Below are 15,440 nucleotides of genomic sequence, written 5' to 3'. Positions count from 1 at the left end.
GACTCCTGCTGTACCCAACCCGTCTGTGGGCTTAAAACCAAGCACGCACAGCTGCTTTTGCACAACCAAAGCCTCCATCTTTTCACCTGCCAATACTTAAACACTGGGACAAAACACATTCTGAAATATCCTTTTTTTTTTTTCTTCCCCCTCTTCCAGCTGTAATTCTGCAAACACCGAGCGAGGCTGAGGAGAAAACATCTCAAGTGAGACATTTCTGCCACCATTAAGAGCATGTATATGTGTGTGCACACCCACAGTCACACCGTACGCATACAGTCCTGCAGCCAGAACAAACAAGAAGTCGTACTGAAATGCTGCTGAAGCCAGATCAGCTCAAGTCAGAGGTTTTCTTTTTTTTTTCCAAAATGTTTATCTGCATTCAATTCTGAACCAAAACCAATTGAAAATACTGAACTTTCTCACTGTTTTGTTTTGTTTTGTTTTAATGGCATTTTATTGCAGGAGAGGAATGAATGAAGATGAATGGAGACCAGTTAAGCAGTTTGGTTTTTACAGACTGATGTAACAGGATGGACTGAGGAGGGCGTGGGGAGGAAAGGTCTGGGAAGGGGGGGGGATAAAAACACACACTTAGAAGAGTCATTTCACACTGTAAAAAAAAATAGCATGATCTTTTCATAACACCAAGCAGGCCTACAGCATACAAAGCAGGCTAAGTACAGGCAGACTTTAGACAGCTCCTGGGTCATTGACATCTGATTTGTGTGATCGGTCCAAACTCTGCAGGTTGCCTATTTTCAATCTCCAATTTAAGATTGTCCTTTTTTTTTAATGCCAAACAAACCAATTCTCATCAGTTGTAGATTTTTCCTCCACGTGTGCGGTGCTGCTGGCTCCAGAAGTGCTTATTAAAAACGATTACAATGTAAGAACTATTACAGAAATATTACGATGACTGCATGGGATTGGTTGGACGGGGAAGCAGGTATCCACACTGCTTGGAGAACAGGGCAGGAAAATATTCCATCGTTTCTTCAAGGGGGGAAAATCATCCTCCAAGAGAGCAGGGAAGAAGGCATTCATGTCTCCAGGGGAACAGTGCACTGAGAGGAAAAGGATGGGCCTTTGGTCATGGAAACGTCCTGCCATTCCCTATGCTGATAGCCTCTGAAGGCCCTACTTTAGCTCCACTGGCAGTTTCCTCTCCAAGGTCACTGCATGAAACACCGCAGGCTTTGCTCACTGTCCTTCACAGCAGTGCTATGTTTGGTTGACAAGAAATCTGCACGGCCCTCCAACTATCTCAAGGCAGACAAAAACAAGCTCTCCTGCAGCCAGTCCTACATGTGACACACAGTGGCAGGGCCATGACAGCCGCTGCCCTAGCAGCAAGCAGTCTGCATCGTGGCCCGGGAAATCTTCCAGCTGCAGGGAGGCAGAGCCTTTGCAGGCAATTCTGTGGCTTCTCATCTTGTATCTATCAAAAAAACAAGCACTCCTTTTTTTTGCCAGGATAAGGGGTTCTCCAGGAGAAAAATCAAACAGCTAACAGTAAAGCATTTCTGGAGCCCTCAAACACAGACACTCAAGCAAATCTTCCATGCAAAACTCTACATGGACAGAGGAAAGTCAAAGTGGACAGCGATCATCTTGAGAATTATAACAGAAAAAAGCAAGAGAGTGCAAAGATGTACGTGTCATTATTCACGGAGGTAACATCGAAACATCTGAGGCTGACAGATGACATAAAGAAAATTATTTTGCCTACCTACATAACAATGGTCAAGGTTCAGGTTCATGGTTAGTGACCCTCGCTGAGAAGTGTCTGCCCTACAACCAGCCAACCACTTTGCTTCTTTAGTGCAGCGTGAGAGCAAATGCAAGAGACCGACACAGACATTCAAAGCATCATGGATAGGGGCAGGGGTGAAAGGGTTGGCCAAGCAGCTGCAAGGAGAAAGCGAGCACTTCTAGAAAAGCTGAGGTTATTAATCGGTTTAGTATCAGGGAAAGCCGTCAGAAACCCTATTACCCAAATATCCCTTCACGAAATGCTTCTGACAAAGAACCAAACAGAACAAGCAAATAAATAAAGCAAATCAAAAACCATTCGAAGGAAAAACAGAACTGCAAGCCGTGATCCCTCCCAGCCGCCCCTCCGTGCCCACCTCCCACCCACAGAGGTTTCGCATCTCTGCTTTCCCCACCATTACGTGACACCTCTGAGGGATTTACAGCGCCTTTCCCCATTTGTTCCAGACTCCCCAGCCTCCCCTCCCGTATCCCCCTCCCTTCCCCAGGCTTTATCCCATCAAACCGGGATAGCTGTGGTTTAAAAAAGCGAAACAGGTCACTTGAAAAATCGACAAAGCTCACCTAGGGACAAGTTACCTATCTGCTATCTGGAGCAAAACCAAAAAGCAAGGCCCCAAAACTCAAGAGCTTAGCATCAAAAAGGGATCGACATCCTCAAAATTTCCAATAGCAGCAAAATAAACAAAGAAAAGATGCAGAAAGAAACAGGGAATGGAAGAGATGTCAAGCTGAACGGAAGTAACACAGACTCTTCATGGAGATGTGGCCAACTCTCCCTCACGTGAAATCCACTGTCCCCAGGACAGTTTGGGTTCTCTGAGAAATGAATTTGATTTCTCTGAAACAGACTTCTTAGTTTTCTTTTAGATGCTTTTAGATGGCTGGTGGACCCAGCCCAGAGCCACATCAAACTACTTCACTATTCTGTATCTTTCTGCTGTTTGAAATAGATGGGTTTGTTTCTTTTTTTTTTTAGCTCAAATAGCCTTTCTTTGGAGGATGGGTTTGGAGGGAAGAAAAACAGGTGTGAGGAGGAGATTGAGATCAAAAACTAAGAATAACAAAACCGAAGCAAAATTATCCAGCCCCGTTTTCAATTAACAACTGTCTGAGCAGTGTGAAACGCTAAAAGGCTTTTGCTGTGCTGCATGGCAGCTCTGCTGTGCATCGTAGATGGTAACAACTGGGGATGCTCTTGCTTAGCATTCAGCCCAGACGAGCTACTTTCTTTTGGGAGCTGAGGGCTCATTAAAATGACCTTTCCCCATGATTATTATTTAATGAGCGCGCTCTAAAACAGAAACCCCTTGTGCCTCTGGAGGAAAAGTCTCAAGTAATCTCTTTTCCCACTGAAGTACTAATGACAGGCTGACAAAAAGAAGCTGTAAGGAAAAAAAAAAATTGGGGTGAGGGTGGGGGAGGGAAACTGCAGTCAAATTTAATGCAGTAATTATCACATCCTTGAGCGCTACGGATTATGTGCGGGCATCTGAAAAACACTACCACCCAAAAGGGACATAAAAACTTGCTGAGTGTATTCTGAAAAGAAAAAATGCCTGTCTGTCAAATAACAGGGACCTTACACCCAGCAGCAATGAGGACAGAGAGCCTTCACGATTTACCTGCCTGCCTTGAGAGCCTAACAACGCAAGAAAACAGCTGTAAAAAAGAATAAAACATAAAACAGATGAGCAAAATAAAACCAAACTAAAAGGAGTGGAGGTGGGAGAGAGGCCTTGATTTGGACAAAGGCAGCGAGTGACAACTGCTAGCAGGGATATTTGAATAATAGAGAGTACCCAGACTAGGTTAATTCCAGTTCTACTCATGGGGAGTGGGAGCAGGAGAGGGATGCAGAGCAGGATGGAGTGAAGCGGCAACCTAATCGCCTGCTAAGAGACACAGCAAGAGAGACAAGTACACAGGTTTAGTTAAAAATGAACTCGATATGTTTAATAAAGCTTGGTATACCAAATCGCAGTACAAACATCAAGTCACACGGCCACACAACAGTATCCCGGCAGTAAAAAAAGGATAATAATGAAAAGGAATGCAACTGAAAAAGGGGAGGAAAAGCAAAAAAAAAAAAAAAAGCCCCTTCCAAGCCTCTTCAAGGCCCATGCCAAAATAAAATAATGAGAGATAAAATAATAATAATAGTAATAAAAAGAATATAATGGTGGTGGTGGCAGCAAGGAAGAAAGCGAGGGAGAAACTGAAGGGAGGAAGGGAACAGGAAAGTCGGGAGAGGTGAACTCTAAAACCCAGTCGGTATAAAAGCTCTAAAAGAGCCAGTCGGTCATAATATCACAACGATACAGGTACAAAGAGATAAAAAATAACCGTCGGGCTGATACAGCAGGCTACGCTGCCAAGAACAAAGATGGCCGCCCTGGCTGCGACCATCAAAATGGCTGACCCCGGCCTGAGGGGCCCCGCTCGCCCCCCGCCCGCCCCGCGCAGACACGGAGCAGGGGTGCATTTGCTATAAGCTAGTAACCTTGATCGAACGAGTCCTCCGAGGAGTCGCTGAAGGAAGATCCCGCCTCAGCCTCGCGCAGCAGCAGGCAGAAGGGCTGCTTGCGGCCCGCCGCCGCCTTGGCTTTCAGCGGCCGCCCGGCCGCCACACCGCGCGGGGCCGCCTTGGGGCCGCCGGCCGCCCGGCCGCCCTTCCTGGCTGCTGTGCTGTAGAGGCCGGGCGGCCGCGGCTTGGGGGCGGAGGGGGGCTGCGCCGGCCACTCGTCCCTCAGGGATCCCTCCTCCTCCTCCTCCGAGTCCGTATCTGCAGTCAGAGCGGGTGGGAACAGCATTACCTCAGGGAACGGCGTTTGGCTCCGTTTCAGAGGGGACAGAGGGCTGTTCTGTGTGTCTGTGGGTGAGGGGGCTTTGCACCCACAGGGGCTGCGCGTCGCCCTGTCCTTCCTGCCAGGCCTCCGTCACGAGGCTCAGCTGGGGGCCGAATGAACACAGACATACACACCTCCTTTTTTCTGTGGGAAATAAACACTCTCCATCTAGATCCAGCGATCCTTTCTGCCTTGCGGCAGGACCCAAGATCTGTTCTCAGCTCAGGAACGGAAAGCTGAGACAGGCCTTTCCGCCGTGAAGACAGCCACCAACGGTGCAGCGATGCCAACGACCGGCCGATCAACCCGAACCGGCCTCAGCTCTGTCCTCTGACTTTATCTGACTTCATCCCATTGCTACACAAACTGGCTCTTTTGAACGGTTTCTGACACAGCCAGAGCAACCGCAGCTGCTAAGGGGCAACACGTCCAACTCCAAACACACCACCCCTGACACTCAGCAGTACAGAGTGCACCGAAACAGAACAGTGACCAAACTCCTTGGCCCGCAAACCCATTTTACCAAGCTGCAGGCAGTGAGTTTTATACAACAATCCTCTCCAGTGTCAGATGAGTGCAGCAGAAACCTATGCTGCCCCTGGATGTGATAGAAGCAGGTTTGAAGTGTCACATCCCACTCACAAATGCACATTAACTCCGTAACATTATGGACACGGGCCTTTCTAGCACGCAGGCAGCAGCAGATGCTCTCCAGCATCAGCCCCAGCAGCACATCACTGCCCATCTCCACTGTGTCAGTTGTGGAGAGGAAAGAACAAGGAGTGGCAGCTTAGGAGGCCCAAAGTCCAAATACACAGAAGATCGGATGAACCTCGCTTCCATTAACATGGATGGGAACGGGGTACTCAGCTCACCCTCCGGATCCGTGCCCGAGGTTTTCAGGACACCAGCCAGAGAACCGTGAGGTCAGGAGGAGGCACAAGCATTTCCCACTCTCCTCCACAAGAGCAGCCCACCCGTCACAGGAGGTGCTGCCATATGCTCAACCTGCCTCTCCAAATCCACCACGCTCGAGTGACCAAATGACTGCCTGAGGCCCCTCTCCTTGAACTTGGCACACAGCTGAAAGAACACGGATCAAAGCTGAGCCATTCCAGAGCCGGTTCCTCAGTAACAGTAACCCTCCTGCTCTGAGATACACGCGGTGACAGGGGCACAGTCCTACATTAGGAGACTTCCTGGAAAGGAGAGGACTTGGACAGCAGCTGTCTTGCTCCTCTGGGTCCAGGAAGGAGATTTTCATCTTGAAATCACAGCACCAAGTGCAGGGATACAGTGAAAGCTCCTCCCAGCAAGGGGCTGTGCCTCCTCTCTAATCCTGCTTACCTCCCCAGTAGCTCCACAGCTCCCAGCTGAGGAGGCCTGGGTCTTTTCCTGGGACTGAAGTACACTGAAGAGCAGCACTACGGGGTGGTTTGTAAAGCACAACCAGTCAAAAGCTGTGTTCAAGTCCAGTGAACACAATGGCTCCTATTTTGCCACGTAAATGGTTGTTTTCATGCCAAACATCTGTTTGTGTGGAGTCACTACCTCATCATCTTCCCCATTAGTGAGATTTCTAAACTGGTCTTGTACTGCTGCCACATACATTCGCTATGCATATGAATACCCCGTAAGATCTTTAACGTTGGACTTAATTAGCTGCAACAAAGGACAAGATGTGTAAGTAAGTGAGCTACCAGGCCTCAGACCATAAAACTTCAAGTCCTGCACATGCTTTTCTGCTCCACTGTCTGCCTGTGCCATTAAAGACTCTTCCATGCCTGGTCCTACGTCTTCCTAATGCTACCTGCAATTCAGATTTTTCTTTCTGTAATGGTGTCTGCAGGAATCTTTATCTTGGGTGCGCTTTGGGCGCACCAGTAAGTAGGATGCCATGAAGGAGACTAATTCCAATGGGAAGGCTGTACACAGCCCCCCAGGAATCAAGCCACAATACTGCAGAAAGGCAGCACAATCCTTCAGACATCAATTTTCCCTGCACACTATGCCTTTCCTACCTGCCTCCACAGCTTAACCCCACCCAACTCACCAAGTTGTCTCTACTGACCACTTCCTAAGGAGAGGCAGTGAGAACTCATCTGGCAGCTAGATGGAGAGTGTCTACTCGCAGTGAAAGCAAGGACATGATTTTACTTCTTCTCACCCGGGGACAATCAGAACAACACAGGCCAGGAAGGGACACAGCAACGTCTGCTCCCTCTCCGATGGGGCAAGTTGGGTGGACATCTTACGCTCAGCCCAAAGATGCAGCAGCATGGATTAGCCAAGGAGAAGTCACCTTCAGCCCACGAGCAAAACCAGACCCATCTCCAAGACAAGAGGTCAGAAACCCCCTGCCACAAGCCCACACAACAGGTTTCACCACAACAAGAGATAAATGAGGGATTACTTACTATAGGAGTAGCTGCTAACTTCAGATATTGCTGGTGAATGGGAAACCTTCAGCTGATTTTTGACTTTTAATCCCACCTCCATCTTCTTCATTTTGGCAGCCACTTTGTTTTTACCTTCCTTGGTGGATTTCAAGGACAGGCCCAGGTTTTTGGACAAGCTCTTCTTCTCCTCCTTACTTGGCAGAGCCTCATGAGAAGGGAGGTACCTGCTGCCACCTCCACCAGCTTTCAACTTCCCCCCAGAGCTGTCAGCAAACTTGAAGGGGGATTTGAGTTTGTCTTGTTTGGTGAGCGACAGGGCCTTGTCGAGCTTGCTGGCCAGCTGTTCCTGATCCGATGGTACTTTCTTTTTCTTAAGTTTTAACTGTCAATGTGAAAGGAAGGGATGCAGGTGAATACAAAGCAGGTATCACAGCAGACCCCAGGATTTTTAACTACCCTCACTTCAGTCTCTTGTGCTTGTCAATTATTAACGCCTCAACAGGAAGATCCTCGCTCCCATCGTGGTGCTAGGCTAGGGAGAAAGACAGCAGCAAATGGTGCAGCTTCACCTTCATAAAGTAACATATAATCTCAAAGATAACTCAGAAGAACTGAGCTTTCTTCCAAAAGAAATATATTCACAAATTAACGTAGCTTGGAATTCTTTTCTTCTCAACATTTCCTGTTTTTTAGGATTTGTTTGGGTTTGGTTTACATGCTGTTCTCTAGATCACAGGGATTGTAAATCTTCTTTACCCCAAATTCCAGCCAAATAAATACATATTTCCACACAAGCAACCAGCTACACTGGCAGAGATGCCAAAAACACCCAAACACCGCTCAGCAAGAGCATTAGCACCACTGCATTACGGCCAGGGCTCTTACATTCTTTTTCCATATTTTCTTGCACTTTGAAAAAAAGTAAATTTACTTTACATGTGTTAAAACTAGATAACAGCAGCTGTAACTCAGTGCTTTGCCTGTATGCATTTTGGATTTCATCAGCAGCTTAAAGCTCCAGTAATTATCTCACTGCTTCATTAGGAGCAAAGGAAGACCCTGCATTTAAAACACTGAGACTGCACTCTGTTCTTCTCTCGCCTCGAAAAGTCAGTCACCCACCTCTGCCTCAACAGCCAGAGCAGTAGCACAACCACTGCTGTGGATTCTGAGCTAGTTCAACACTGCAATGCTCTGGCTGGCTCGAAGGTGCTCACCCCTCTACTGATTACCAGAAAGGCCCAACCTCCATCAGCCAACATTAGCTTCTGCAAACACCCCTCTGCTGCACAGAGCCCTTCCATGAGGAGCTGCTGAACACACGTGAACTGAGAACAGATGCTGAAAGATCAGGAGGAGTTATTCAAAGTAAGCCAACACCAGGCAAAGTGGGAAAAAGATCTGCTTTTGGCCTGTGGCTCCGCATTCCCCACGAGGGCACTGACCTCGTTTGAGAAGCTGGGAGCAGCATCGTGTTCTTCCCAGCTCTGGTTCCTCCCTTTCATCTTGCCACTGCTGCTCTCCACATCGTCATCCTCCTCTGGCAGGGCCCCTTTGTGCCTCTTCTTCATGCCCTCGCCAGTCTCAGAGTCTTCAGAGAGCAACAAGGACTTGCTTAGTCTGCAAGCCAAGCACAGGATGGGTCAAGGTGGGGGGCTTTCCTCCCTGTGATCCCCATCAAGCTCAAAAGTGAGGTAAAATGCCTCCTAGAACAGCGGGGATCCTCAGAGGGAGCCAAGTCCACTGTGAAGCAACAGCAGTTTGGACACAGTGAGGGCCTGGCTCTCGTTTTCCACCAAAGAGGAGAGGCAGGGAGCCCTTCTTGGATACCAGCACACAAATCAGAGACCCACAGGATGGTCTCTGAAAGGAAGTGTTTGGGGTCTTGAGTAACAGCCACCGAAAAAGCACCCAACTCAGTACAGCTCAGCAAGAGGAAGGTTAGGCAGTTGAACTGGCTGCGGTGGTTTTATCCCCCTTCTTTCACAGTCACTAGGTGCAGAGGGAGTCCTGAGGCCCAGGGATGTGCTGCCATGCCTGGCACCAGGATGCTCAGCCTGATCAAGGAGGGTGTAAGGGCCGCATGGAGGGACATGGCACCGTGGGGACCAGCTTGCACAAAGGGCAGGTCATCTGCTTTACAAGCCCGGCCCACTGCAAGTGACATTTGCAGACTGTGTTTTTGGTCTCTCTCCAGGATTTGTGGGGAAAGGAAAGGGTAAATACGTAACAATAAAATAATAATAACATGAGACTAGATGCATGTGCTTCACTGCTCCCCAGCTGCCTCCACTAACTATTTGATGGATGCTGAGATCATTCAACACCTAAAGATCTCTACCAAGCCTCCACTGAAAGCTCTCACTGCCACCTCCTTCACACTAAGCCTGCTGGCCCATATCACACGGCTACCACAAAGCCAATGACAGTCTCTAGGCACTTCCCCTCCCCTCCGTCTTCCCTGATGACCGCTGTACTCAGCTAAAACAACAACTCCTGCCCCGGACACTGAAGGTGCACCTCCACCTCTCAGACCAGGTCACTCCTGCCATTCCTACAACACAAGGATGTTGCATACCAACACGCTCAATGCATGCACACATGCACAGCTTCAGCCACCTCTGGATGCCTCCAGCCTGCTCAGCCATCCGAACACGAGGAGCAAAACAGAGCCACCGAGAGGACAGATCTTCAGAAGCACGCAGTCAGTGGGAGCTGGGCACCTGAATCTGACTGAAAAGGATATTTGCAAAAAATACACACTGAATGGGGAGGCAGCTTGGAGATGCCCTCCCCTTGGAGAGGCTTAGCCGTCTAAGGATGGTCAGATGGCCAATTGAGATCCAGGTATCCAAACAAGATCGGCTGGACTTGTGCAAGAGAAAAAAAGGAGAAAAGAGGATGACCCAGACACTGGAAAGAGAGAGGCCAGGCCAAACCAACTCCCACTGATGAGAGGAACAGGAGGTGAAGACAAGAAATGCGGCAGAAAGGCCCGAGAAAACGGAAAACCTGGACCAGCCCTATCCTTCCAGCTTCTGACATCAGCATCCCTGCCATGAGCTCTACAGCACCCTCCTGCTCTGTCCTCCTGAACGGGCACAAGGACACGCTCCTGACACCGAGCCCTCAACACCACTCTGCCTGCCCTACCCACAGCCAACATGCAGACACATGGGCTGCCATCGCCTTCCCACCGTGAGGCCGTGCTGATGTCGAACGCTTCCACACCACTGATGTGAGACCGTCCTCCCTGACCGTCGCCGCGGCGAGACCCCGCTGCATCCGAGATGCTTTCCCCAAGTACGACCCTGTGCAGCGACCCTGCCATTTTCCCATCTTCCCCAAATTCCAGCCTTACTTTCCACTCTTGCTGTCACTCTTCCCTCTCTCCTTAATGGGCGACAGAGCGCTTGATCCAAGTTTCCTCTTCCTGGGCCTTCCAGGGCCTCTTCTCGCCAAGCTTCTACTTTTCTCGTCATGCTTTTCCCTTTAAAAAAACCACACGCTTCACTGTTAACCAAGGCAACGAAACAAAAACAAAACAAAAAAAAAAGGAAAAAAAATAGCAAAGAAAAAAAATCAAATTTTGCAACCAAAAAGCAAACAGGGAAAAAAATAACAAAGCAAATAAATCCAAAAAGAAGAAAAAAGGAAAAAAAAAAAAAAAAAAAAAAAAGAAAGCAAGCAAGAACGGGAGCCAACCCAGAACCTTCGCCTGTCACCGAACTGCTAAACTGAGCTGCTGAAGCCAAGGATGTCTCTAACAATGGTCTCCCAGCTGAGTTCACCAGTGATGGGGGTGTGTCACATAGCCTAGGAGTGTGTTGTGCAAAGCTCTGGCGAGCCGTACCACGAGGAGAGGAGACAGGGAGAGATGGAAGGCTGTTTTCTCTCCTGGACCGAGAGGCAGTGGTAGGTGCCCAGCTGGAAAAGAGAAGACCAAGTGCACAGCCTGCCACTTACTCGGAGTCCCTGCGCCTCTGCAGCTTCACCAGCTCCCGTTGCTTCTCCTTGTAGCGCCGCTGCAGCTCCGCCAGCCTCATCCTGTAGTCCAGCTCCATTGCATCCATGTTCTCGATGGCTGATTTGATTGAGTACATCTGGGAGGAGGAGACAAGAGGGGTGGAGAAGGTCAGGGCACGTCCTGCTCCCCATTCTAGACTGTGGAGCCTTTGCAGTGCATCCTGGCATGACACCCCGTGTGCTGATACCGGAGCAGAGCGCTCTTGCCCCCACTGAGCACAGCCCAGGAGTGACATGGGAACAAAACCAGCCAAGCAAAGATGCTTGGTGGCTGGGCACGGCTCCATCTCTAAGAAAGAGCAACCTCCCTGGGAAGTAACCTGCGGAGTGAAATACATCCATGGAGTCTCCTCTCCCTTATTGAAAAACACAGATCAAAATATTCCTGGAACACTTACTTGCTGGGTACAAAACAACTTCTCAGTGTCTCCTATGGGGAAGAGTCAGGAAAGAAAAAGAAAGGAAAAACCCTGCTGCCACTACCTTTACTTATTCTCCCCACCAAAGCAGTAACATAGGAGTTCCTGCTGGCTTTGTATTACAAGCACCACTTCCAGGGCTAGGGAGAGTCCCACTGAGATCAATGGTGTTGATTCACAAACAAGAGAGAGAGCTGAAACGCATTACGCCAACTCATGTGCCGTTAGGAACACGGAGGGAAGTTCTGCCCAATGCAAAAGGGTGGCAAACAGTGACTGGGAGGGCAAGCAGTGGTGAGCGGATGCACCGTGGCTTTTCAGGCCCAGCCACGCTGAGAGCTACTTACGGGCTCATCTTTCTTCTGCATCCAGCTGTACTTTTTGTTGGGATTCAGCTCTCGAGGCAGCCGGATGGTTTTCAGACTTTCCATAAAGGGGGTGGAAAGTACTTCCATGAGCATGTGGGTGCTGGCAGCCAGCAAACTCTCCAGCGTTGGCCGGACAGGGAAACTCTCTGAACCTGCTGGGAAGAACATTAAAAAAAGCTAGAGGTTGATCCTGTGATACTGTCCCTCTGGTGGGCACTCATCCCTTCTCGATCCATGACAGCTCAAGCAGTCTCTGGGATATCCCAACCCCCACTTGAGATCTCCCGTTGTACCCCGCCACGCTGCAGCTTGCAGCTCCCACCACGTCTCATCTCAGGAAGTTACTGAAGGTGAGATCCTTTCAGGACCTGCCAAGCTCTTGGAAAGCATCATCTGGAGCTCCCAGGGCCTCCTGCGCCAAGCCCCGACAGACTGCAGGCTCAGCCCCTGCCAGAAGGGTGTTACCCTGGCAGCTCTCAGCAAGTGGGGCTCCATTTCCACTATGCATACCACGAACTGTCTAGACATGGGGAGGGCCTTTGGAAGAGGGGAGCAGTCCAGGTGCCACGTGCAGCTCAGCCTGCTACAACAAGAACTCTTCCTCAAGCCCCTCCAAAGTGCCTGAAGTTTGGGGCATCACTCCTGAAGTATGGGGCTGCAAGAGACCTCAGCTGGGTCTCTGCTCCTCTGTCCACGCAGAACACAAGCAGACCTGACTCAACCCAAGGCCTGCCAGACCTCGCTCCCACCACTTACTCTGCATTTCTTGCTTCCGTTTCTCAAGCTCCATCTCCGCAATTTCACTCAGCAAAGTGATCCCTTGCAGGAAGGAGTGCTCCAAGGCCTGGTCAGGTAACACCTCCATCTGCACCTGGGATGGAGCGACGCCGGCAGTAGTCAACAAAGAACAAGCCTGAGGCATTTCCGTGGCAGCCACCAAAGCGTTCATCCCCGCCAGCGGGTCGCCCGGCTTGATGTCCAGAGTCGGGATTTGGCAAGAGATTGCCTCATCTGGGTACGAGGGCATCTCTGGCCCCTGCTCACTCTCCTCAGAGGGCAGGCTGGGAAACTCCCTGCCCCGGGGCACATCAGCACCCTGCAGATCCATGGCTACAGAGGCCTCTTCCTGCTGGGGATTCAAGTCCATCTCCGGTGTCTCGCCCTCTGTGCGCACTAGCGAGCTGTCGTAGTCCATGTGCACTGAGCAGGTTTCTGCTCCGCCCTCAGCCTCTGCCTGAGCCTCATCTTCCACCTGGCAAGCCACAACCTGGTAAGGAGGTGGGCAGCTCTGGAGGTCTTCCTGGTCCTGTTCCATAGCACCCAAAGCTTCTCCTTGATGCAACAGCAAATTGCAGCTGTCCACATTCTGCACTGGGACAGCCGCAGTGGTGGCGATGTTCAGAGCCCCCATGTCCTGCTCGCAGATGCTCTCTTGGCTTTCCTCCATCTGCACTTCCGATTTCACCCTCTCTTCCAACGACTCCTCTTCTGCTGCTGTTGGGATGGGTTCCAGCATTTTGGACGGAGACAGGTGGATGGGTTTGACTTCAGGGGAAAGCTCCATGTGCTCAGAGCCTTCGGCAGGCAGCGGGACATCGGGAGCCAGGCCGTCTGCATCAGCCGCCGCGGTGGGCTGGAGGAGGTAGGGGTAGTGTCTGCCGAAGGAGGGAGGCAAGGACTGGAATGGATATCCTGGGGGGATCTCTGCAAGACATCGGAAGGGACAGGCTGTGTAACGGCAAGGTCTCCAATGTGTCTTCCCTCATGGAGGCACAGGGATGAGTTCCCTTTGCTTCTGTCAGTTCATAGCCCTTCCTACTCTCACAGAGCGGCTACCCGAGCATCCCTCTTCCGGCCAAGCCGCCAACCTCTGTCTCAGGCTGCAGCACCAGAAATGTCCCTTCTGCATATCTCCAGCAACTACAGTGGGATCTGCATCCTGCATTCATCTTCCCATAGAGATTTCAGCTCTGGAGGAACCAACCCAGGCTCAACCCAAGGGAAAAACAGAGCCCACAGCACCAGGTGCCCCTAGAACCCAGGCAACGATCCCAGCCAACCACAGCACTCTGCTGCCTGCCTCTCCCCTGCCTTTTACAGAGGCGCGACGTGGTTTTCTTTAGGGAAAGGGATGGAAGCAGGAAAGAGCTGAGGAGAAAAAGGGAGGCAGGCACAAACACAATGGGACTCTGTCAAAGCAGGGCTTTCTTACCTTGGAACAAGGCCTGAAACGGACCAGCAGCCTCTTTTTCCAATTCCAGGTCTTTCTTCTCCACAGACTCGGGTGCCTCTTCCTTTGGAGGGATGGCAGGGGCAGGGGGTGGAGAGGCGGGGGGCGGGCTGGAGGGGTGGGAGCTGGGGGTGGCAGGGTAGGAGTAGGCTGGCTGCGAAGGTGGCTCCTCCATCTTTTGGATCACCTCAGCTTTGAGCACAGACACGGGTGAGGCCCTGGGAGAGAGGGGAGGTGGACTCACAGCCTTGCTGTAGGATGTGGAGGCGCTGGGCGACAGCACGGGCGGCTTTCGGTGTACCAGTCCTGGGGCAGAGGAGGACAGGCCCGATTTGGCACTGTCCAGGCTCCTTTTCGTCACCTTCTCTTCCATATCTGCACGCTGCTCGTTTGCCTTCAACCTCTCCTGCGATAAGAACAGAGCAAAACTCAGCACATCCCCACCTGCTCCTGGAGAGCAGCACACATCTACCACCAAGTGAAACCAAATCTTTATCCAACACCAACTGCAACACCATTTTAAGGCCAATGTGACAGCGTGGGATGCTGATCCTAAACTAACACCTCCCAGGCAGATGCGTGCTGGGACAGAGAAGGGTTAAAGTGCTCAAAGGTAGGAAAGGTCTCCCGGACCTGAATGAAGACCCGATAGGAAGCACTGGCAGAAGCAGATGTAGATTCCTCTGGGACTCATCATAGGCTTATAATAGCCTTTTTTATGAAGTTCCAGATCCAGGAGTCATGGGAAGGGTGTCTCAGCTTTCAAATGCAACCCAAAAAAAAAGTGGTTTCTATTTCTAAGCCTTCAGCTTGGCAAGCACAAATATAAAGCTAAGGCCTATAAACAGATGACCAGTACAAAAATTAACTGGGTGCAAAACACACCCAAATGAAACCTAACGGTTGCCAAAACCTTCTGGTGAATGGGAGCTGGCTTTAAGGACCCAGAGCAATCTCTGCCAGCACTGCAGCTGCTCCTCCAAGCCACTGCAGGAGGTCTGCCTGGAGGTGAGCATGGATGAAAGCACTCAATAAGCAGAGCCATCCCTAGGGAAGGAATCACAGCCATGCCATGGAGCACCTCTCCTGACACCACTCAGGCCCTTCTACAACAAGCCCCCCAGACAGCCCAACTTTGGGCTTTCACCTCTAAGCCAGATGCTCTCCAGGACGTACCACGAGCTGAGCGCTCCGCTGGAGCTCCATGGCGTGTGCTGCTTGCTGCTGCAGGATGTACAGCTCGTGCTGCCGCAGCAGCTGCTGATGGGAGAGGAGCTGGAGCTGGTGAGCGTGCTGCAGGGAGCTCCGGGTCGGGGGGTACATGGCAGGCCACAGCGGGGGAGCCCGGTCCATCAGCTCCGCTGCAAAACAAG

General features: G+C 50.8%; 1 protein-coding gene across 4 annotated transcripts in view; it reads right to left on the bottom strand.

Annotated features, from left to right (window-relative positions):
- The window catches only part of TNRC18 (trinucleotide repeat containing 18), a 44,441-nt gene that overhangs the window by 14,198 nt on the left and 14,803 nt on the right, over positions 1 to 15,440 (bottom strand). The window contains exons 7-15 of one of the 4 annotated variants that reach the window (XM_052680213.1): positions 15,244 to 15,428; positions 14,050 to 14,473; positions 12,594 to 13,541; positions 11,817 to 11,992; positions 10,991 to 11,127; positions 10,386 to 10,514; positions 8,470 to 8,644; positions 7,043 to 7,406; positions 4,280 to 4,561 (exon numbers count right to left, since the gene is read on the bottom strand). In XM_052680213.1, the coding sequence (XP_052536173.1) occupies positions 4,280 to 4,561; positions 7,043 to 7,406; positions 8,470 to 8,644; positions 10,386 to 10,514; positions 10,991 to 11,127; positions 11,817 to 11,992; positions 12,594 to 13,541; positions 14,050 to 14,473; positions 15,244 to 15,428 (2,820 nt within the window). The remainder of the gene's footprint in view (positions 1 to 4,279; positions 4,562 to 7,042; positions 7,407 to 8,469; positions 8,645 to 10,385; positions 10,515 to 10,990; positions 11,128 to 11,816; positions 11,993 to 12,593; positions 13,542 to 14,049; positions 14,474 to 15,243; positions 15,429 to 15,440) is intronic. The other 3 variants (XM_052680214.1, XM_052680215.1, XM_052680216.1) reach the window with 3 other exon arrangements.

This window comes from Tympanuchus pallidicinctus, unplaced genomic scaffold (genome assembly GCF_026119805.1).
Source record: "Tympanuchus pallidicinctus isolate F22 unplaced genomic scaffold, pur_lepc_1.0 scaffold18, whole genome shotgun sequence".
NCBI lineage: Eukaryota > Metazoa > Chordata > Aves > Galliformes > Phasianidae > Tympanuchus > Tympanuchus pallidicinctus.
Note: the sequence above shows the minus strand (reverse complement) of the source record. Positions and strands in the feature narration are given on the sequence as shown.